Here is a 22,323-nt window from a genome sequence, read left to right on the forward strand (position 1 = left end):
AGGGTCCTGCACTGCATCCAGATTTGGATGGATATAAGTGCTATAAAGGTCTTAGAAGAAGTGACCTGATACAGAAGATACCAATGGGCTCAAGCAGCAACATGGGGGTAAATTGCAAGACAATCAACACACAGTGCCCAACAACGAAAATAAGCATAACGGTGAACCCTCAAGATGTCCCTCTTTCCTCATCCAGTGGGACATTCAGGTCTCATCACGTGATCAATCCAGCCACCGATGCCAAGCCACTAGCACGACCGTGCGAGAAATTCGGACATGGCGACAGAATGAAGGAATGCACCGTCCGGCCAATGATGAATGGAAAGTATTGATGGAGAAGGAGATGATATCCTTTAGTTGTACGGACTGTGGATAACAATATCTAAACCGAAATGGCTTTAAACAAATAAAAGAAAAACAACCAGGCGAGAAGCAATGTTGTTCCTCGAGACAGACTATGCTGCTCCTACCAATACACCCCAAAGTCATGAACAAACAGATATACTTCGCTACCTCAAATACAGTTGGTTGTATGACAAATTTGATCGGCAAGGATGTCAAAACAAGTCTCGTACAATCCGTGAGAATTCTCCTTCGTTAGCAAGCCCGGCTGGGAGCCCTTCGGTAATATGATGCAATTCACCTTCGGGGTGCACGAATTCCCCGTTCAGTCCCTCCCCACCCCCAGCGTGGAGATAACCTCCGTATGCGCCCATAGCTTCGAAGAGATTTGTCAACTCATTGCTCATCTGAAGTCCATTCACAGGGCTGTTGCCCAATTCATTATTGGCGTTGACTCCAGCATAAGTCGCAGATAAAACTTCCATCGGATGACCTGCTAGTCCGGCCATCGCTACAGCGGCGGTAGAGTGTGGGTCATTAGGTTCCGATCCAATACTTCGCGGGAATAGGCCTAGCTTTTCTCCAATCTCCCGAAGGCCTTTGATTGTCTTCCACAACCTCTTAGACACATAGGACTTCGTGCTGATGCCCTTGACCAAATCCAACGCCATATAAAATTCATCTCGCACCTGCCGGTTGAACTCGACAGGAGCATGAGATACCGCCAAAAATAGGACGGCAAGAGCAGCAACAAGGAAATAATTAAACAGCATCTGTTGCGATCGGTAAATATCTGTCGTTTGGTTGAGTCTGGTCAAGACACGAATCGTGTCCTTGGCAATGTCCACGACAGTTTGTGCATATGGCATATTTTCCATGATACTCGTAGCTGAGTGCAAAACTGGGCGATATATGAGAATCCTTAAATGGTTGCCACGGATGTGTAACAGCAAGCGTAGACGCTGTACTGCCCTACTGACGGGCTCCGAATTCGGGGAGGGCTCAACAGAGTAGAATCTAAGGCCTTCAGGGACGTGTTTCATCCATTGCAAGACTTGATAATCCAAAAACTCGATCTTATCTCGCTTTATTGCTGCCGCTCCCTCGGAACCAACTCCAGAGTACCAGATCTTCGAGCTAAGTCGGCAATATGCAACCATCGACCTTAAGTATGGAGCAGAGTCATCCTTTGTTTTACGACAATTAGGAACCAACACATTCAATACAAAGTATTTCAAAGAAGCGACTCACCGGCTCCGGCAAATATGGATCGATATCTTCATCTTGAATTGTAAAAGGCAGCCCGGTTCCAATACTCCATCGCCGGTCTAAACAATAAATAGACCAGAAAAGTTTGTTCACAGATATCAACTCTTCCTCGTTGTTGAATGCCTTCAAGACAGCATCTCGACGATGCAGCCCTATTTCAACGCACATTCGTGCTGCTATCCCGATCAAACGATACGCCAAGGCATCATTGTCCGTGTGGAAGTGGTAGGTTGCCTAAGGTTCTATGAGCCTTCGCCGGACGAAAATCATCGTAAAATATAACCATGCTTACCACGAGAGCAAGAAGCTTTATGGTCTTTACATCACCAGGCTCCCAGAGGTTGGCCTCCACGTTATGTTTTACACTGTTGTAAAACCTTGCGCCCAATGGGCTTTCCCCGTTGCCTTCGACAATAAGAGCAACCGCCAGCACCATCTTCAGATTACTTGTGTCATCGTCGCTCAGGCAGTCGGCACCCGGCTTAAAACGCTTAGCAAAGCCTGTCCGATCAGCAGCCTCGAGGAACGTAAACAGAAGATTGGTTTGTGTGATAAGCTTCTCGATATCGAATATTGGATACATGAGACCTATTTCTTCCTCATAATTTCGACATAATCGAATGGCCTCTTCTCGCTTGATGACCCAGAGTGGATCTTTGTTCGGGTGAGCAAGCAGCTGTGGGTAGGCTAACGCTTGTTGTGGAGGGGTTTGGGCGGGAGTCGCATCCTGCGCTGTGAAAAGCTCGTGTGTTCCATCATCAACAGGCGCGATGCCCATGGTTTGGAGGCTTGATTTAGCGACATCGAAATTGAATGCCGTGCTCGTTGGGCCATGGAATCGTGGATGCTTCGAGCGGGGCTTTGTCGGTGGCACATTATGCCCATCGTAAACGGGAGGCTGCCCGGATATCGATCGTGATGCTTCCCGACTGAACTGGCTGGGGTCAATAGGGGTAGACTCCGATTTACGATAAAGCTCGGTGATATTGGAGAACAATGTATTCACTTGTTCCTGTAGCTGTTCGATATGTTTTTTCATAGACCGGAATTCTCTGCATTACACACAAAGGTGAAGTTAGACGACAGCTATAACAGTAGGGCAATTGCAGAGGAAGGTATGAGAGGCATTCAACCAAAAAAAAAAAAAAAAACTTACTCGGACTCTTTGAAATTACTACTACAACAATTTGGCGCATAGAGGCCTGCGAAGCACTTTCATTAGCCATGCAAATGTGGAAAACAAAAATTCAACGAGCAAAACCATACATTCCAGGCCCAGGTGTCCACAGCGCTGGCAGGGCACCTGGCCATTGCATTTGATCTTCCGACGCTTGCATTCGTTGCTACACGTCCACAGTTAGTTGCAAAGCCACGAATAGCTTTTTTTGATAACTTTGACTTACCAAGCCAAGGAGATGTATCGATTCCGCTTTGTCCGCGTCTGAGTTCCGCTGTTTGGTTCCGCCTTTCGCTTTGTTTCACCGGTGCTGTTGGCGGGTGGGGGCTGAGTCTCATTGGGAGCTGGCGCGCTCGAGGCTGGAGATTTAGCAGACATTACGATTGCCTGATTTGCAAAATGGTAGATGCCGACCGTGAGTGAGTGTTGCAGGCTTCTAGCCTGGTGGGCGACTCCGTGTTGAGGTTGAACTCTATCCATGAGGGGGTGGAGGGCTCATTTTCTGGGGAAAGCGAAAAGCCGCTTGGCCTATTTTAGTTTCCGAGCGACCGGCAGTCAGGCAGTCAGAACCAGTATCCGAGAACGCAGCACACGAGCCACGGGGAGTGTCGAAAAGCAGCAACAATTGATGGTGCACAGCTTCTCAAAGGGATGAAGAGAGCCCTTCAATCGCCCTCAAAAATACGCCGATTTGTTGCGTTGAACACCTTGACTGAGAATAACAGCCTTGCAGCGTTCCGGGAATCCTACTTCAGGCCACAGATTCCAGTTGTTTTACCACGAGGCCAGTTTCGAGACTTACCTGCCATATCCCGGTGGTTCACTGCTCCGTCTTCAATCAGTGGTGACAATTCTTCCGTCCAGTCCTTCAATTATGACTACCTCGAGCAGTACGGCGACTGTCATGTCCCCCTCGAACTGACGACCACAGCCTTCAATGGCAATTCTCAGCCGGAGGAATCATTTAAGCGATTTCACGCGCCGTTGAGCTTGTTCCTCGACTGGGCTCGATCCGTTCAAAGCTCCGGTCTGGAGGGAACTTCTCAAGTCACCGACAAATCCGCAGGACCAAATGCCCATTTGTACCTTGCCCAATGCCAACTCCTCGACCTAGCAGCACCGCTGCGTGACGATTTCGCAGCCCCGTCGTATGTTACGGGTGCAGGAAAGGGGGATATTTATGACACCAATGTTTGGATTGGAATAGCACCTACTTACACACCCTTGCACAGGGATCCAAACCCGAACGTATTCGTGCAGTTGGCGGGCACGAAACACGTGAGATTGCTCCCTGCAAACGTTGGACTAGGCGTATTTGACCGTGTGAGAGAGCGAATGGGAAGGAGTGGTGGCTCTCGAAGCGCAGCGCTCCGTGGTGAGGATATGATGTACGGTCTGGAAAAACAGTTGCTGGATCAGGAAATATGGGGAGATCGCCAAAATGATGATAACATACGGTTGGAGCAGGGAAAAAATGGAGAAGAATATGGATATGAAGCTGTGGTCAATGCAGGTGATGGAATCTTTATCCCAATGGGTTGGTGGCATAGTATCAAAGGCGTCGGCCAAGGCATTACTGCATCGGTGAGTTTGACACTATTTTCGATATTATCTTCTGGGTGGCATTCACCCCGCCATCCTTTGCCTTATCAACCACCTCTTGCTAATCTTGTATCTCCTTTCAGGTCAATTGGTGGTTTCGGTAGCGGGCTGTTCATAGGTACTCTTCACGGCAAACGATTGCTCCCGGCTACAAACAGATGGCCCAGAGCTCGATTTTATGTTGCTCTAGCTTGGGAGGCCTTTGACTGGCTATTTCAAAGCGGTAGTAGATTTCCTTAACTGGGAAATGAGTCTTGAGGCCCTGAGTCTACTAGGGGCCTAACACGTGGGTACATGTCAGGCCACTGATCATGACCACGGATGTTGATCCTCCTGGGTGCAACCAACATCCCCACTTTTAAACATCATGTAATCAGAGGAAATATGTATATCATGTTAGCAGAATAATACATATAGTTATCTTGAATTTTACCCTGGAGTCCGCCATGCTCATTAATAATCAAATTCAACCAGAATCCTGTACGCGTTTGACATTGCCAACAGAAAATGACGAAGGATCGATGCAATGAATCTCTATTCTGTAAGTAGTTCCCAGCGTATCCTTGGCGACTAGTTGCGCCCCGCATCGAGTCGTTCCCAACTGCAAAACCAAATTGCTTCCTAAATCTACCCTATAATCGTTGAAAACTGGTCAAAATTATGCTGTCCGCCCATCCTCTCCATTCCATAAAAAGTTCGCCGCGTACGGTGGGTTTTGATGCGCCGTTCAGGATATCGTCTAGAAATCAAAACATCTTGTCGAGGATCTTTTCCACTGTGTTCCTGTACCATACCACAAATCAGTACTCTAATGGTGAACACAGATTGCTTCGAGTAGGAAGCGGTATGGACAACTGCAGGCCGGTGAACGGGTACGAAGAGATTCTTACCTCGGTGGCTGCGGGACAAAATTTCTCGTATACTCTTCAATCTCATCTAGATCTTGCATCAGGTCTACTTCCGTTGGCTTGAGAAACCTGGTACGTTTGAAGACTTTCCAGCCAATAAACAGGAATGGAACAACAGCGACCATCGTATACGAGAACAGAAAAGTCGGTACGTCCCATTTACCAGGCAAGAAGACGGTGTATCCACCCACAACTGCCATAATAGCACAACCCACGAAGGCGTACCACGCTAGGAACGGTTGCCAAGGGGACTTGAATGGCAGGGAATCGCGAGACAGGCCCTGCGCATCGCATGCCTTCTTAAATCGAATGTAGGTGAACGCCATTATTGAGAAGTTGATCAGCTGAGACGCCGTGACTAGGCTGACAAACCACTGCAACACTACACCGGCGCTGTTGGAAACTTGAAGAAAGCTCAATAGGGCGATTAGAAGAACGAGCATCACACAATACGTCGGTACTCCGTTTTTGGTGCAACGAGTGAAGATTCGAGGTGCTTTGCCCTCGAGGGCAAGACCGTAGAGGCTCCGACTGGCGCAGTAAACGTAGCTATTACCTGCGCTGAATGCGGCCATGAGAACCATCGCGTTCACAATGTGCGGGAAAATCGGGATCTTCAGCCTGTTCATTGATATGACGTACGGGGATGCAGCAGCACCTGGGAGACCTTTGGTAAAAGCATCCTTCATAGTCGGGTCGTTGTAGGGTACATTGATGCCTACAGCCAAGCTTCCCAGAATGAAAAACGACGTTAATCGGTAAAAGACGGCATTGTACGCTCGGGGCATTGACTCCCGCGGATTTTCGGCCTCACCGGCAGCCATTGACACATAGTCCGGGCCGGCAATCGTGAAACTCGCCTGAATTAGGCACTGTAAGAATCCTAGAAACCTGCCAAGATCTCCCGTCTTATGTAACTCTGCAAAGCTCCCTGGGTCACGCCAGTACCGGAATCCAAAACGGTCCCCGATTGGGTTGCCCCCAAGCATGACAATGAAAGTATATATGATTAATGCGATGATGAGTAGGGCTTTACCTATAGCCAGCCAAAATTCTGACTCCCCGTACCAATGAACGGCGAAGAAATTGATTATCCTAACTATAGTCAGCAAGAATCCAAATTCTTCGCTCTTGCATAAAATCAAGTTGAACGGACGCAATAAAATATCCGGTCGAGCAGGGAATGGAGAGCACGCACGCATAGATCACAATTACGATCGAAATAATGACCGCAGCAGGAACGATATCGCTCCAGTAATGGATGATGAAGTTGCAAGCAACGATTTCAAAGGGCACCATGGCAGCTTCGAAGACGAAAAAATTGTATCCGGCGGCAACGCCAAACGCCTCGTCCACGTAGCGACCAGCGAACCGGATGAAAGGTGAAGAGATTGGTAGATATGTGACCATTTCAGCCATGCCTATTCTCCGTGTCACGGGATCCATGTCTTAGCACATATATTTCCAGCGGGTAATGTTAAGGAAGGAAAAAGGGCGAATAGTCCACCCCCCAAAAAAAAGAGGTGTTTGGGCCACTGGAGAGACAAGTGCTCCGGGAAACCGCATTTGGGCCTGTATGGAATGGTGCTTATTGGAGCATCGTGAATACCGCGATGTCATCTTCGGGGTTGGGAAAGAAAACCGGGGTTCACTTGGAGTCAGAATGAACGGAGGGAGTTGCCATACACATAGTAACAGCCAGAATAAAGGTACTCCTAGTTTTTCACGATCGGTATGAGATTCCAGTTGTTTCAAGTGACAGAAAAGAAATGCACAAGTTCATTGCAAGCTTCTATCGATAATCTCTGGTTTGGCGGATTCCAATCCAATGAAAGAAATAAGGTCGCTCTGCATTCAGTAGCCCGGCCTTTCTTACCTTAACTCTTAAGTAGTTGAACATAAGAGCCTTTCCGACCTAGACATTTGCAAATGGACCATACGATAAAGATCATGAGATAAACTTGTTGTCTCTGTATAAACAACAATAAATCATAGCTTGCCAAAGCTAATCATAAGAGAAATTACATAAAATAGACAAGTGGAACAAAGAAAAAGAAGAATGGTGATTTTCCTCAGCCAACTGAGGTCGATCTTAGGAGTAGACGTACCATAAGGTGAAGGCCATGAACAAATTCGCGGGCCCACCACTCATCAAGCCGGTGCCTATCTGGACAAACAGAGCCGTTCCAATTGTTCCTCCGATTCCGATTAGCTGGATATGCCTGGGCTTAAGCTTGCGATGGGTATGGTCCGCGGACGGCTTGAAATTCGCATTGCTCACGGACTCACTACTCCCAACGGTGGCGCTCTTGGGATCAGAAGCCCGGCGGATGGTAAATGACGAATCCACGTGCTTCTCCAGGTCCGGGGATTCTGATGTCAGAGAAACAGATTTCACCGCGGTAGAGACGGCACTGTGGGGTGTGGGAGCCCTGTCTCCCTCACGGCCCATATTGTCGATGGTTGTGGGGAGGTGCAAGAAGGAAGCAAGGGAGGTAAAATCCTAGGTCCAGACCAAGAAACGAGAGACACAGGGAAAAGAATTAACGAAGAGATCTTTGCAACAGTGAAGAGAAAAATTCTCTTCTTTAAGAGATAGCACTGAGCAATTCATCGTGGGGGGCCCCACCTCTGCGATTGGTTCAATGACAAGAGGCAAAAGGCTTGTAAGGTGTGGTTGAAAGGTGTCAAGGATATATGCTATGCAGGCATGAGAGGCGTGGAAGATGGCAAAAGGAGATGGTAGCGACGATCAGGTACCTTTTGAAGGCGCGAATACCTTGAGACAAGTGCGCACCTCTCCGGACAATCATGACGTTGTATACTAGCGGCCATTCGACGGTTCAGAACGAGGCCGACCCAAGCATCAGCCGCAGCTGCCGCCAAGACGTAACCTCACGAGGTGCCAAGTCTTAAAATAGACTAGCGTAAGTTTAGAGACTGGTTGTCTGGTTAGCGCCACCCCGGCAAGTGTAAGGTCTTGGGCCAATGCCGACCTGGGGAAAACGGTTTAGGAGTTACACGGAGCATGGTACGGAGTCCACTCGCCAACAGGCGCCGCCGTGCCCCCCCTTGATTTCTTGATCTCGTGAATGGTGCAACGCTTCCAGAACGATATCCTGTTCTTTTGCTTAGATACCTGGAGACATACACTACTGGTGCTCAAAGCATCATTCCAACTCCACGGCTTGAGGAATGGCAGGAAAGTTCAGTGATGAAAATATTGTGTACACTCTATTTGTAAAGCCCTTTTATACTCCGTACTCCGTACAGGAATCCTGAAAGGAATTGCATATGTGATCATCATGGGTCGTATTGCTTTTTGGTCACAGAGAGAAAATAATAGGTACACACTACCCGGTCCAAACTTTGGTCTGTTCTTCTAACTTTTTTTTTTTTTCTCCACAGCCAAGAGTGTCTTTGGCACTGTTTTACAGGTGAATGAAACAAAGGTGAGAGTCCCAATTCCACTCCTAGCTCGTAGAAGAGGCAGGAAGGAAACCAATATTTAGCAATGGGCCTCGAGGCCATGGTCAAGAAATCGGACTATCGCTAAAAGTGGGAAGACCAAGGGTGGTAGAGCTGCGTCCGACGTTGATGGTAGCCGAGCAGTAACTCTCCATAAGAATTTGCTTCTTTTGGGTCATATATTAGGCCAGATTACGGCTCGTCTCACTCGTGACGGAAATTTCGGTCGCCACTCGAACCTCGTTGTCGGTCATTATCAAATAATAAAAAGAGTAAGTCATTTAGATACTGCGTTTTTTTGGATTTGGAAGCTCGATGGGCTCCTGGAATTAAGGCGTTAGAAAAGCTGAAGTTCGACGGCCCGACCAAAACAAACGCAAATACACGATGTTAGGAGACATACTGATTGAGCCCGTCTTTTTCTTCCTCCCTCTCGGGCCTCACATGGAGTTGTTGGCGGCGAATTTGCTTCCGTTCGACGTTTTAATCCCAGGCACACAACATTCTTGAACCCCTTGACATGTATCCCGGAATTTATATGGATCTCGATCGGACGGGACATTCCAGTCTCCCGATCATTCAAAATACCGGAGGCTTTCATTGCTGCCATGACTGACGAGGCAATCTGGGCAGATTTCACTTGTCTTTGTTGCTGGAGCTGCTGCATCGCGCCACTATTGGAAACTGTTGGCCGGAGCTCGGATGGAGCAGTCTTTCCATTTTCGAGATTTGGCCCAAAGGATGCCGGAATTGCGATGGTGTTGGCTTGGCCATCAACGACGATTGAAGAGTCAATCTTCAACACAATCGGGGGGAGTGGATCTTCCTCCTCGTCGTCGACGTCCAAGTCATCGTTGGTTTGAACGGCAGTATATGGGGGAGGTGCGGCGGGCAGCGCGGGTTGATTCTGAAGACTTGCCAAAAATTCCGCCAGTTTCAGATTCTGGTGGTTAATGGAGTTCGAAGGAGGAAGCATCTTGCTGAGTATGTCAGAAAGATAAGACGTGTGATAAAGATGTGGATCGGATTAGATTGCGAACTAGCGCTGCAGAACGTGCTTGGTGGGAAGTTGGTTATGGTTTGAAAGAGGATGACGATGAGAAGGGATCCTATGGTTAAAATAATAATAATAATAATAATAATAATCTAATAGCAGGTGTAGATTTATATATCCGCAGGGCAAAGGATGGCGGCAGTGTGACAAACACTGCAATATGCAAATAAACCAGCCCGATCAAAAGGGACGGTGCAGCAATGGTTTCGGCAATCCACTTGAAATGGGCTCGGGCACCATCGATTGGTATAAAGGGTTCTCCGAAGATGAGAATGGGTCAGTCAATACGGAATAGATCTTAGAAAAGATCAAAGGCTGAGAGGGAATGAAGTTCTTTTTAAGTATTTAACTGGGTTGTGTAGAGAGGCTAGGTACTCTCTCAAAGGGAAAATGAGAGAAAAAGCAAAGGATAACGACAATAAATAGGAAAAAAGAAATGGGAAGGATGGTACATTGGGACAGGGCTGGAAAATGGGACGGTATTGCGTAAATAACGGCAACGAAAGCAGAGATTGCAGTGCATAATGGAGCCATAGCTCTCCTTCAATAGGACTCAGGACAATTATTGCACCTTGCGTCTCGATTGCTCACTCCATTAAGTTGCATACATAGAAACGATGGAACTCTTGTCTTTTTGATTGACCAAGAAGTCACTCATATGAACCCCCACAGTTACTGTGAGAATGAGCTCCAGGGGTAACTGAGGATGGGGATGACATTCCTGCTCCCACATCATGATTGGACGTCAGCACTGCATGAATATGATCCACGCACTCGGAGCGCTCTATTATTGATAGTCCTTGGTGAGAATGAATAGGTCGTCCTCCTATTGTTCGCAATTGTTGCAGCTGTCAATAGGGATGACTGGTGATTGGCTTAATTAGTTAAACCTTAGCCCACCGCTCCCCTTCAAGCGTTCAAGAACAAATTGACAAACAACAACACAGAGCACATGCATGTATTTCCCCCGGGATATCCTGAAGGTAAACCCCTGCCCACTTCCGCTGCTCTAGTTTCTGGTTTGCTTGCTCGCTTTCGGTGTGTTGGTGTGACAAGAGGGTTACAAGACCCCAGGTTACAAGGTTCAGTGACATTCAACCATTCTTGTGACACTCGGTTGAACACAGTATCAGCACTTGGTGTCAGAACAGATAATAGTGGCTGTGTCAATCAACTACAGTCCTGGTTTAGCGGTCTCTCAGTCAATCTCTGGAGCTGATTGTTACTCTGTCAAAGAATCAGGTATATTTGCTAGGCTACCGGGTCACAGACTACGTATGTAACACCTCGTACAAAGGATGCTTTCGTCTACATAGCTGTAAGGTTGAAGCAGAACACTTCATAGAACAGGAACATTCAGTTCAGTCCACATACCTTGGGGCAATTCTCATGCTGAGACCCTGTTGGAAACATAAAAAGTCTGGAAATCCTCCGACTGTCACCATAAACGCCCATGAAACAGCCCCGAATGCCCGAATACCATGCCAAGTAAAACAATCGTCCGGTGGCTAGCGCCGCGCCTGCTGAACGGAAACAACCTTCTTTCTGGTTCAAACGCCAAACAAACCCATTTTGTGTACAGCAGACGGTAAAACGGGTACCTGATAGACCGGTCTGAATCAACTTCGTCCAAAGGAGAAATAAGGTGCAGATGAGGATTTCTCGTAGCACACAGCTTAGATGCACATTATGCGAGAACTCGTCGAGGGGCAAAAAGGTTCTTCGACCACGTTGGTAACCGGCCGTCCCGTTCATATTCCACTCCGCAATTTTGGCAGAGAACCTGTGTAAAATAGTCATTAGAACGTGGAAAAGAAGAAGCCGTCAGGGCAATGACTATACCTTTGGCCCCTCAGGCCCATCTCTCGCGGCCCAAGTGGCGTGTCCTGGCCAGGAGCAATAGGCGCATCGCCAGCTTTGTCTCTCCCTGTCGTGGATGTTAGTAGCCACATCTTTTTTTTTTCCTTTTTTCTTTGCTATTTTAGGAATAAGCGCTTCTTACGCATCAGTGAGCGTGCCTCCTCCACCTCCATATCCCGCTACGCCACCAACGTCGGGAGTACCCCTACCTCCGGGCGTCCCACTTGCTGGACTATTACTTCGGGCACGACGCCGTCTCTTATTTCGTTCACCTCGACCTAGGGGGGTGTCTGGATCTGGGAGATCAAAGTAGCCGCCGGAGCTTTGACGCGTCATATCTAAGCTCATGTTGGCCGTCGACGAGAACCTGGCTGTTTCCCGTCGAAGTCTTCGAATTTGCCGTTCTCGATCTCCCTCACGCTTTTCTATATCTTCCTTGGACAGAATTTGAACCCTAGGCTCCCATTCGTCGCCCAAACCGTCGGGGTCGTACCGCCAGCCAGCCTCTCGGCCGTTCGCTGCTAGATTGTCGATTTCGGCTCCATCCCCGCCAATTCCCACTAAACCACCGCTTTCGCATGCTTCTTTCTTTAATTTAAGAACAGTCTCGCAGATGCCATGAGATATAACGTTTACCCATTCAGGTCCTAGACTGAGGTCTGCACATGTCATCCGGGCGAATTGATCCGCTAGGCCTTGATCATGGAGGAGGGACCATTCGAATTTGTCAGTGTATAGCTTATTTTGCAGAGTGATATCCAAAATAACAATACAACGATACGCGTCATCCGTATTAAATGAATTGTCGTCGGAAGAAGCACCCTGTGATATTGCTTGCTTCCCAGCAGCGTCAGCTTGGTTAGCTGGGGTGGTAGCGGATATCTGAGCAGGTGTGGGCGATTCTGGAATATATTGTGGACGGGATAGTGTGTTTTTTGAAGCGGGTATTTTCTGGAAAATTGGATGCATCGCCACGCCCGCATATTCCTCGAGCTGTTGGCGGATTTGATTACAGACAGCCGTTACCATCATCGGCAAATTTGGCAAATCCAATTCACGCACAAATGTAACCGCATATTCCTCGGGTGTAATGAATGGCTCATGGAGATTCCAAAGAATGAAATCTTTAATCCTATAGGGTGGAGCTGCTTCAGGCTTTCGATACGCTGGTGCCGTAGGGTTTATACCTAACTCAAGGTAATTTCGAGGCAAGGGAAATGGTTCAAGGGGCTGATGGGCAGGAACTTCAAGATCGATGCGAATAGGAACCAAGTTGAGAGGTAACAGGCCATAGCCTGTTAACTGAACTTCCTTCCTAGTAATGCATAAAAACCTTGGTTAGCGCACCATACGTCTGGAAGAAGGGAGACTTCGCATTACATTGCTTTTGGCCGTCTTCGAAGTAGCCATTCTCGGAAATTTGGCTGTACATTCGCGGGCGCGAAGATCTCTGTTCCAAGTTTCTCCCCTGTTGGTCCTCGATCCGGATGGATGTCCTCCCTTTTGAGGCTTCTTAAGCCAGTTGGTCGGCGCGTACTATCGCTATCATCGAAGTCTTCTTCATCGATGTCATTCTCCGCGTAGTTTATCGCGGCGGTCCCGCGCTTTGTGGTTCGAGAGGCCGGGGTCTGCGTCGCAGGAAGAACCGGGGTTAATAAGGCATTGGCATATTGGCGGAGGCGAGGGGAATAAGAAGTAACGGAAGCGAAGGGAAAAGACATTTCCTCAGGTTAGAGATAATGAAGCATTTCCTGCGCAAGCTATTCCGTTGTGCCGGCGCAATGATGCGCAGAGCAGAAAACGAAAGCCAAAAAGATATGATGATTTGAACAAAGACAAGATGTTCACACTTGAAAGCCCTTTCCTTTTAAAATTGTAGTAATTGGTTAGGTCAGCATATATCAACAGACAGCTGAGAAGAAAAATAAAATAAAAATAAAAGTAAAAGAGAAGATAGTAGAAGATTGCTGGCAGTGAAGGCTCTCTTCCATCCAAAGGTGATCATCGATGGACGCTAACCTCTGTAAGCTTCAAATCCAACCCAAATTAGCCTTTAACTAACTCGTCAAGTACGCTAGTACACATCTAGCTTAATTAAGTGCAGTACATGTACCCCTGTCTCCTGGTGCCAGGCCACCTGGAGAATGGAAGTTGCCAGGCATTATCTCGCATTATTTGCTGGAAACTCTGCAATGAAATATATCGCAGAATAATGGGCTATCTTATGTACAGAGGCCCAGGAATAGAGAAGCTGTCAGCCATTTTATTGTTGCTTTCAGCAGATTCGCACAAATATACTCTGTATTCCTAGGTTTGTTCGCATGTCTCCTCACAGTTCACGTCTTTTTCCCATCGCACCTTAGTAAAAGGCAGACAGACGCGCCTTCTCAAGACTAGACGTAGCAATGCTGTTGCTGATAGACAGGCACTTGATCAAACAGACATTATTAGAAGTGTCCATAGATGAGACATCCACATCTTTAAGACTGTAAGTTATAACACTTGTATATCCACATCTCAGAAGCTGGGGATAGAAAGCAATTCAAATGTCATATGACCCAAGGTCTAAATATAAGAATACAACATCTGTCTAAGTGTATTCATTAGTACCAAAAGAAAGGAAAAGAAAAGAAGAACCAAGTAGAAGCAACCACTTGGAGATACAAAGTTGGCTTTAGGACAGGTAAACCTAGCAAAGTGGAGTCAAAATGGCAAATATGAGCATCAAGGGATAGATCCATGCAGAACAAAACTTTCGAGGACGTCAAATAAAGGAAACAATACAATAATCTAGCTCTCACTGTTTGAAACAGGAAATACAATAACACTTGGGGGATATATTGAGCATGGAGGAATGAAATAGGAAACTGCCACTGTACCACATGCTGAGGATAGGAGGATTATCATCAACCTCATCGCCCAAAACAGGTGGGAAAATCGAGAATTAAATGCCTTCGTCAACGAAGTCCAATCACACTCTGCAACAGGTTAGTTTGGTAGGTTCAGGCAACTATAATAGGAGGGAATCCAACGTCCAGACACATACCATTTCAAGCGTCCAAACCCTACGGATCCAGACTTTAAGTGTGCCCTCTACCCCTTCTATCCCTTCTAGCTCCACACCTTCCCACCAACACCGTCGCGCGGGCTTCCTCCAAAAAAGGAGCAATTTCTGGGCCATGCCAACAGCATTGTTATTAGCTATATCGCTCCGGATATCAGTCCGCAATTTGGCTAATCCCAAGCTGCATATGACAGCCTTATTGGGCTCTCCAGAGCGGTGTCCCCACTGGTCGTTGTGATTGAATCCGCTAGGACACGTAGGCCGATTAATACTTGACCATACCTCTACATTGGAAATGTGACTCACCCAGCCGTTAACATCTCGATCAGGTGCTGTTCTGTCGTTCCGGCCTCGTCGCTTTTCTTGAGACCGGAAAAGATTCCATCCTGTTTGAGCAAAGCTCGGCCAGCAGCTCGCTTGATTTCCATCATCTCGGGATGGTCAATTTCCGCATGGGGTGGAATCACGTAGAAGTCAAGGTCCTCGCGAAGTACTATGATTCCCGCGCGATCCTGAAGCATATCTCTAGAGGCACTCTGCATAGGGTCGACTTGCTCCCCTTCTGGTGAAGTAGTCGGGGATGGAGATGGGGACGGGATCGACTGCGCCACGGTCCGGAAAAAATCTAGCATATACTGAAGGGATACAGGGTCATACTAGTCAAAAAGCGTAAGAATCTAGTCTAAAACAGGCCGAGGGCAAAAAAAGGATGATTTCGAAGCCAACCACATCCATCTACCCACTTACGTCGACTGAGTATACATCTCCCTCGTGGAATCCGCCCATATGGCTGTCAGGAAGCAATCCGTTGGGGAAAAGAGACAGTAATACAAACTCCGGTAGAGTGAGTAATTCATCGCGTGATAATGTGAATCGAGTGCCACTAAAATCGCTGAAAATCAGAACCCGATCATCGTCCAGACGGCCATAAGTTTCTTCGAAAGGGGAGACACAAACCGTAGATCCAAAGTAATATGCTCATCTCCTCCAATGTCTACGCAAATCAAAGTGAGATATGTATCAGTTTTCCAACCAAAAAAATGGCATTCTTTATAAAAGGGTTCATCGCCATCACGGCTGGCCACTCATCGAACAGGATTCCGACACATACCTCCAAGCGTATTGAGCGGCGGCCCTCCCGTTTGTTGCACTTGAGTAATGATACTCGCTGCCCCTCCCGCAGCCGCCATGACGTATGTAAATGATTGAAGAGGGCTGGATCCTTCGGTGTAAGGAGGAGGAGGCTCAGCGTCGTCTGAGCTTTTCCCTGTGGATTCCCCTTTCTTTTCTCTCGAAAAAGCAGCTTTGGTATCTGTAACAACGGAGGATGCGGCTGCGGGTGAAGAGAGGGCAGGACTTTCCTCAAAGGGCGGAGCAGGCGCGAAAGGAGCAATGAAGGGAGCGCTTGAACCTGTGATTATGTCTTTGACCCGCTCAGACTCAGGCTCGGGGTGAAGGTAGAGCGACGAAAAGGGAGGCGGGCGAGGGGACGGGGGACTCGAGGAGGAAGAACTGGGAGAAGGAGAAGGAGAATGGGGAGGTGGAGGTGGCGGAGGATATGTGTCGTCGTTCTCCACGATGAAGGTGTAGCGCTCACAATATGGCAGCGCCCTAGCAGGCGAGCCGAGTGAATCCTGTCGGTTCGACAAGGCGATGAAGTTATTAATTTGGAAGCAGTAAAATAATGGCCCTTGTGCTCCTTGGCCCCTGCAATAGCAAGGTCAGAATGGGTGCGCTTGAATCTCGACTGGGTTTGTCCCAACACCCTACTAGCTGAATTGGGGTGCTAACGTCTTGTACACGGCGCTTCAAACGGACAGGCAGGGCAATTTGGAGTCAATATTTAAACATTAAATTTTCAGGGATGGATCTGATGGACTTTCATTTGTCTAAAGATGCGCATTGTTGTGAATGAAAAGAGGGCGCTATTAGTGACATACAATTGGAGGTCAAAGTTTTGGCGGTCATCGTCTCCTATTCTAAGTGGCGGTTCTCCATCAAATAGGGCCTCTCCAACCACCTGGAGTGTTAACCTTCCCCGAAACTATCACAAGCAGTCATCTGTTTAGGTGTATTCTGTACGGAGTACAGAGTGCCTGATATGAGATAATCATTACATAGGGTAGAAAATGTAGATTCAAAAGGTATCCCTTGCTGGCACTATCATACAAACTAAACGTGTAAGATACATTTTCAGGGAACAGGCTCTCGAAAACAGTTGACAGCATCTCTCTGGTCAGTTAGCAGAGCTAAATAATAATGTCGTGCGACTCTAAACAATGCGGACAGAGGCAAGGCACGGGAAAGCCAACCCGGGGATTCACTAGTGATGGTGCCCAGACTCCTCTAAGTGGACTGTTGTCCGCTGCGCTGTTAAGTCTCCCTTGGAAAACGTTGGACACCGCCCCGGCACTAACGGCGCACGTGGTTTCAGAAGAAATCTTCCTAGCACCTTTGATATTGGAGGAAAGTGGCCGAGTATCTGGGGTCCCAGAGTCAGGTCTCTATTGAGACGATAATTTGATCTTCATGCAACACCCGTCTGTGGCCTAGTCTCACCAAACTTACTAGTGTCGTCGTGATGAATGAAAGTATTTTGAGAATCCTCCGCATCGGATCTGCGCGACAACTTCCTCTGTTCCGGGTAATATGGTCCACCTGGATGTAGAGGTTGAGCCGCCTAAGAGGCACATTAGTAAAAACGAGCGTTACCTTCAAGGATTTTATCGAGTACCAGCGTCCGTGTGGGCAGCCGAAAAATTCATGGAAGGGTACTGACTTGGCGGAATTCGTCGCCTTCGACCGTGACCTCGCGATCTCGAAGCTGCCGCATCAATGCAAGAAAATTGCTCTCTTTGAACTTCTGGCTCTTATCGTGACTGACGCTCTCGAGTAGCTGGCCGGCCGTTCGGGCAAGTTCCTCGGCTTCATCTGTAACGGGTTGCTGTGCTGGTATTGTATCTGACCCTATCTTTATTGGTTCCAACGATATCTCCTCATTTAGCGTTTCATTTTCCAATTCCTGGAGCTTGTTCTCTTGTAGTTCAACCTCAGCGCGGGCCTCGGCGAATGCCGCTTCAAACGCTACCTCATCAAAAACCTCTACTGGCTGCGAGTTCTGCGATTCGAGTATATGGGACTGGTCTGTGTGGTTTGTCCCGAATGTGTTCATTGGTTGATATGGCATATTCGCCATGGGGCTATGCATCATTTGCTTCTGCGGTATCGGATTTTGCAAGTTTGGTTGGGCCTGGTTGATAAACTCATTATGCCAGCTCGACGAAACGGGGGCATGAACAGCCACCTGGGCTTGGAGTCGATGTTGAACAACTGAAGGAGATGGCGCTGAAATATGGAGGTTTTGGAAATCGGAAGCCCAACCAGAATTTTGTGGGTGGTGGTTTAACGGGGAGAGAGCTGGCCCTCTTTCGTGAAAGACCGGTGGACTATGGATATCCGGTACAGCTGGGCCTGAAAGCCCGGACTCAAAAGCCTGAAACTCGGGATCTAGAGTGCCTTCATTGGGGTTACGAGACCGGAAGCCCTTGTAATTCTGGTCAGTAAACGCTGCGTGCTAGTGGTTGTGGACCAGGATGACAGGCCAGGCTTACCTGTGTGGGAGTATGACGTGATGATATTCGGTCTTGCTGAAGAGTTCTGTCTGTAGAAGCATGCTTCTGAAAATTCTGAAGCGCATTTGAAGGCCCGCAGAGTGCGTCTGCCATGACCGAACGTCGCCTTGGTAGATGTCAACTGATGAAAGACGGAATGGCGATCGAAAGGGCGAAGAGACCAGGACGGCGAGCAGGAGAAACTGAAACTGGCAATCCAAAAGGGTTCAGGCTTGACTAGAGCACCTCGCTCGTTATCATAATTATCGCATTATACTTAATGGAATATCCATGCATAGTGCATCCAAAATGGAATCCTTCAGATGCTTGGGGATGTGTTTCACTTTCAACCGAGGCGATGATGAAAGCGGAGGGGCAACGGTGTCGGTTAGAATTTCCCGATTGGCTGGACTGGAATCCTGTACTCCGTACGGGGGAAAACTAACGGTAGCTCTCACCTACCACACAGATCAATCTATGGAGTACTCCGTACTCCGTACTGCGACGCCTCTACGGAGCACTTCGTATACATTTACAAAATGCAATAGATTTACAACATAATATTTTAACTGTCACAAAAGACATGACCTGAATATTTATTATTTCTATTTAGTAAGTTATTCATAGTATTCTTGTAAGTTCTCATTCTTTCAACACCTCTTCTTGTGGAGATTACAGAAATTACAAGATATTTTTGGTAATTTATAGCAAATCTTGATATTGTATGTGAGGATTATCAGCAATCAAGCTCAAACTTTATCTATAATCATAAAAGAGATGCATATCATCTATCCTCATAATTAAAAAGTCACAATAACATCTAGCCGCAGAGATATTATGTTGTAATTTATCGCATTTTGTATGTGTATACGGATAGTGGTGTCTTGGTGGGTGATTTGTTAAAACCAGCGCGAAGGATTATATAAGCAGACCTTTCGGAGGCGGAATATAGTTTACCCAAAATTAGTTCTAGATTGATAAGATTAGATCAAAGCATTGGTGGCAGCAAGGGGCTGTGGTGGCTTGTTTGCGACTTTGGGCCAGCTATGAAGGTCCCATTATCACAAAACCTAGCTGGAGTGTCGCTCCATTACCCACCTCGATCAACAGCCTCACGTCCTTTTCCAATTGCATTAGATTTCCTTATAGCCTGACTCGGACGGCATAATCCGTTGCTGTCAAAATGGTATGCCTAACTCTTGCACCATTTCCCTCTCGAGCCGCCCTCTCACTAATCAACTTGGTAGGCACAAGTGATAACCAACTCCGGTCACGATGACATGATTGTACGTTCCCTTCAGTCCTCTAGGTACCATCTTACCAACGGACGGAGATGCTCTCCTCGAGGCTTGCTAGCTATTGCTAAGTCACACGCTAACCGGTTGTAGCATGATGCTGGGATGGACTACTACGGCCGCAGATTGGCGACATGTTCCTCTGATAAAACAATAAAAATATTCGAGTTGGAGGGCGATTCACATCGGCTTATTGAGACGCTTAAAGGGTGAGAGAAGGCTCCGTATCCACTTCTGACTGTGTGGAGGTTAACGAGGGTTCCCTGAAGGCACGAAGGTGCGGTGTGGTGTGTCGCATGGGTATGTACATCCAGTGACCCTCTGCATCTCCAATATGCAAAGGACTACTTAACCTCATATTGACGAGTGACTTATTCTCCAGGCGCACCCTAAATTCGGCACCATTCTCGCATCCTCCTCTTACGATGGCAAGGTCCTAATATGGCGCGAGCAAAGCTCTGCCGCGTCAACCGGCAGCTCGTGGAGCAGAGTTTTCGACTTTTCTCTCCATACCGCATCTGTGAATATGGTCTCTTGGGCTCCACATGAACTTGGCTGTGTACTTGCATGTGCCTCTTCAGACGGGCACGTCAGCGTCCTAGAATTCCGGGATAATAGCTGGACACATCAAATATTCCATGCCCATGGTATGGGTGTCAACTCCGTTAGCTGGGCGCCAGCTGCAGCCCCAGGCTCCGTCATTAGCGCGACACCCAGTACAGGACAAATTCGCAGATTTGTAACTGGTGGAAGTGACAATTTAGTAAAGATCTGGGACTACAAGTAAGTCTTGCATTATAATTAACCCATGACTATCCTATCTAACCATCCGTAGCCCCGAAACAAAAACCTATGCCACGTCTCATGTTCTCGAAGGACACACAGGCTGGGTCCGGGACGTCTCCTGGTCACCGAGCATTCTTTCACGGTCCTACATTGCCTCCGCTTCTCAGGATAAGACTGTCCGAATCTGGACATCTGATCCATCAAATCCCAACGAATGGACAAGCCACCAACTTGAATTTGACGCGGTGGTCTGGCGTGTCTCTTGGAGCTTAAGTGGAAATATTCTTGCTATCAGTGGTGGTGATAACAAAGTGAGCTTGTGGAAAGAGAACCTGAAAGGCCAGTGGGAGAAAGTGAAAGATATCGAGGAGTGAGGTGTTGATGTAATGACTGAAAGTATTCTCCTTGTTTTGCATTTTTATAAAGCTTCATAATTCTTTGACAAACAATCGGTGCGTCGATCTCATGGCATACTGCAGGATAAACTGGGAGAAGTCCCAGAAGCAAACAAGCCACCTTAGCGTAACCGGTTTAGCTGCAGGTTTTCGAGAGCCCAATGCAACCACAGGCAGGAAGAACCGAAAAATGCTCTGTGCTGCCTCCGCAAGCACTAATTTTCCTGCTCGCCTGCCAAGCCATATTCCTCACAGCGGTTCCCAGAATATAAATGGGTCCCCATCCCATTCCTGGGACATCATCTTCCTCCATCTTCCCATCATAATTCTACCACCTGGTAGAACTGCGCCTTCATAACCATATGCCCATGTAAAATTCTCTTCCCAGTTGCCGGGCTCCCAGTTTCCTAGAGCACCCGCATCTAGACAGGTCGTAGCCTTGGTCTGTGTATTCATAGATCATGAAACAGACGCGTTTCCAACCAAGGAAGCCCCCTTTCTTCCCGGGCAAACATTCGGAGAATCCCAAGACTTTATGGGTATCGCCATCCCCAAACTGTTCACCGCTAAACCATTCTCGGTTAATGTCATCGGCGGCAGAATATGGGAACTCCCGTTCGAATAACTCCGGCCAGGCCACGGGCCCTACAACCACGTCAAGCAGCTACAAGTTGAAGAATTAGCCTCAGAGACAATTGGTAAAGGAACTCTTTGTTTATCTACCACACCAAATGAGGGAGTTTGTTCCAATGCGTCGAGAAATCAGCACACGTCTGACGATCGATAAGGTCGTCTAGCCCCTAAAGGGATGGATGCACGCTATTAACAGGTTAACCAAGCGCCATAAGATATATACGAAGGTAAATAACACCTACAATAGTAACCGATCCATTTGGAGCCAAAAGTAAGCCTCCTCCCGAAATTTACATGCCAGCCAAGAGGCGGGTCCGTCAGCTTGTAAGACGAATGCAAAGTATACTCCTCTCTGCTTGTCAAATGTCTCTTCCAAAAATTTCTGATATGCAGAAGCTGCTTCAAATCCATTTTGCCCCCTTCAAAATCGAAAATCTTGGTTCTATCCCGACTCCATACGCAATAGCAATATCGTAATCTTCACGCAAAGAGCGAAACGGCCGGTCTTGGCGAAGAGCTAAATGCGTTACGCATACCTGTATCGCGAGAAAGGAATCTGTCGGCTTGAGAGCTCCCGATAGTCTTTGATGCACGCTGTCACAGTGTCCTTCTGTATGCTTAATCTGCGCGGCCAAAAGCCCACCAGACCGCTTCGCATTTTCAGGATCAGAAGAGTTTCGCATACGCTTTGGATATAAATAAGGTTTGTTTGGATGCTTTTTGGGCATCAGCGTCCCCTGCTCGAAATCGATTGCCATAAACTGCTGCATCTCTTCATTCCACAGCATATTTGGCTGATAAAGGTCACCATGAACCACACCCATTTGACGCAGTTGTTTTGTGAGCTTGTGCTGGGCTT

General features: G+C 47.6%; 10 protein-coding genes across 10 annotated transcripts; 2 read left to right on the forward strand and 8 right to left on the reverse strand.

Moving 5' to 3' along the window:
• Window positions 1-334: 334 nt before the first annotated feature.
• D8B26_003622 (uncharacterized protein) lies at window positions 335-3,325 on the reverse strand. Its single transcript, XM_066124208.1, has 5 exons — window positions 3,015-3,325; window positions 2,768-2,954; window positions 1,904-2,663; window positions 1,594-1,845; window positions 335-1,529 (listed from the first exon to the last, which is right to left on the reverse strand). The coding sequence occupies exons 3-5, from the start codon at window positions 2,648-2,650 to the stop codon at window positions 558-560; spliced, it is 1,971 nt and encodes a 656-aa protein (XP_065980287.1). The 5' UTR covers window positions 2,651-2,663; window positions 2,768-2,954; window positions 3,015-3,325; the 3' UTR covers window positions 335-557.
• Window positions 3,326-3,439: 114 nt separating this feature from the next.
• On the forward strand, window positions 3,440-4,769 carry D8B26_003623 (uncharacterized protein; the record flags this gene model as incomplete). Its single annotated transcript, XM_003068154.2, has 2 exons — window positions 3,440-4,372; window positions 4,474-4,769. 2 exons carry the CDS (start codon window positions 3,440-3,442, stop codon window positions 4,492-4,494), a joined length of 954 nt encoding a protein of 317 aa, XP_003068200.1. The 3' UTR covers window positions 4,495-4,769.
• Window positions 4,770-5,136: 367 nt separating this feature from the next.
• On the reverse strand, window positions 5,137-6,744 carry D8B26_003624 (uncharacterized protein; the record flags this gene model as incomplete). Its single annotated transcript, XM_003068152.2, has 3 exons — window positions 5,137-5,173; window positions 5,281-6,393; window positions 6,497-6,744. 3 exons carry the CDS (start codon window positions 6,742-6,744, stop codon window positions 5,137-5,139), a joined length of 1,398 nt encoding a protein of 465 aa, XP_003068198.2.
• Window positions 6,745-7,390: 646 nt separating this feature from the next.
• D8B26_003625 (uncharacterized protein) lies at window positions 7,391-7,750 on the reverse strand (the record flags this gene model as incomplete). The annotated part of the gene is made up of 1 exon (XM_066124209.1): window positions 7,391-7,750. The coding sequence occupies one exon, from the start codon at window positions 7,748-7,750 to the stop codon at window positions 7,391-7,393; it is 360 nt and encodes a 119-aa protein (XP_065980288.1).
• An 842-nt stretch (window positions 7,751-8,592) lies between these two features.
• On the reverse strand, window positions 8,593-9,874 carry D8B26_003626 (uncharacterized protein). Its single transcript, XM_003068151.2, has 2 exons — window positions 9,170-9,874; window positions 8,593-9,089 (listed from the first exon to the last, which is right to left on the reverse strand). The coding sequence occupies exons 1-2, from the start codon at window positions 9,740-9,742 to the stop codon at window positions 9,048-9,050; spliced, it is 615 nt and encodes a 204-aa protein (XP_003068197.1). The 5' UTR covers window positions 9,743-9,874; the 3' UTR covers window positions 8,593-9,047.
• Window positions 9,875-11,059: 1,185 nt separating this feature from the next.
• On the reverse strand, window positions 11,060-13,472 carry SFH1 (Chromatin structure remodeling complex protein sfh1). Its single transcript, XM_003068150.2, has 4 exons — window positions 13,061-13,472; window positions 11,823-12,995; window positions 11,663-11,747; window positions 11,060-11,603 (listed from the first exon to the last, which is right to left on the reverse strand). Exons 1-4 carry the CDS (start codon window positions 13,399-13,401, stop codon window positions 11,508-11,510), a joined length of 1,695 nt encoding a protein of 564 aa, XP_003068196.1. The 5' UTR covers window positions 13,402-13,472; the 3' UTR covers window positions 11,060-11,507.
• An 875-nt stretch (window positions 13,473-14,347) lies between these two features.
• D8B26_003628 (uncharacterized protein) lies at window positions 14,348-16,610 on the reverse strand. The gene is made up of 7 exons (XM_066124210.1): window positions 16,536-16,610; window positions 15,856-16,451; window positions 15,702-15,738; window positions 15,492-15,627; window positions 15,051-15,400; window positions 14,727-14,991; window positions 14,348-14,658 (listed from the first exon to the last, which is right to left on the reverse strand). The coding sequence occupies exons 2-7, from the start codon at window positions 15,932-15,934 to the stop codon at window positions 14,638-14,640; spliced, it is 888 nt and encodes a 295-aa protein (XP_065980289.1). The 5' UTR covers window positions 15,935-16,451; window positions 16,536-16,610; the 3' UTR covers window positions 14,348-14,637.
• A 287-nt stretch (window positions 16,611-16,897) lies between these two features.
• D8B26_003629 (uncharacterized protein) lies at window positions 16,898-18,625 on the reverse strand. The gene is made up of 3 exons (XM_003068148.2): window positions 18,356-18,625; window positions 17,524-18,288; window positions 16,898-17,424 (listed from the first exon to the last, which is right to left on the reverse strand). The coding sequence occupies exons 1-3, from the start codon at window positions 18,467-18,469 to the stop codon at window positions 17,272-17,274; spliced, it is 1,032 nt and encodes a 343-aa protein (XP_003068194.2). The 5' UTR covers window positions 18,470-18,625; the 3' UTR covers window positions 16,898-17,271.
• Window positions 18,626-19,415: 790 nt separating this feature from the next.
• Window positions 19,416-20,941, forward strand: SEC13 (GTPase-activating protein S13). Its single transcript, XM_003068147.2, has 6 exons — window positions 19,416-19,541; window positions 19,603-19,641; window positions 19,744-19,859; window positions 19,920-19,950; window positions 20,033-20,433; window positions 20,486-20,941. The coding sequence occupies exons 1-6, from the start codon at window positions 19,539-19,541 to the stop codon at window positions 20,808-20,810; spliced, it is 915 nt and encodes a 304-aa protein (XP_003068193.1). The 5' UTR covers window positions 19,416-19,538; the 3' UTR covers window positions 20,811-20,941.
• Window positions 20,942-21,080: 139 nt separating this feature from the next.
• On the reverse strand, window positions 21,081-22,288 carry D8B26_003631 (uncharacterized protein; the record flags this gene model as incomplete). Its single annotated transcript, XM_066124211.1, has 5 exons — window positions 21,081-21,253; window positions 21,315-21,495; window positions 21,560-21,624; window positions 21,707-21,846; window positions 21,924-22,288. The coding sequence occupies 5 exons, from the start codon at window positions 22,286-22,288 to the stop codon at window positions 21,081-21,083; spliced, it is 924 nt and encodes a 307-aa protein (XP_065980290.1).
• Between the last annotated feature and the right edge of the window lie 35 nt (window positions 22,289-22,323).

This window comes from Coccidioides posadasii, chromosome 2, assembly GCF_018416015.2.
Source record: "Coccidioides posadasii str. Silveira chromosome 2, complete sequence".
Lineage (NCBI taxonomy): Eukaryota > Fungi > Ascomycota > Eurotiomycetes > Onygenales > Onygenaceae > Coccidioides > Coccidioides posadasii.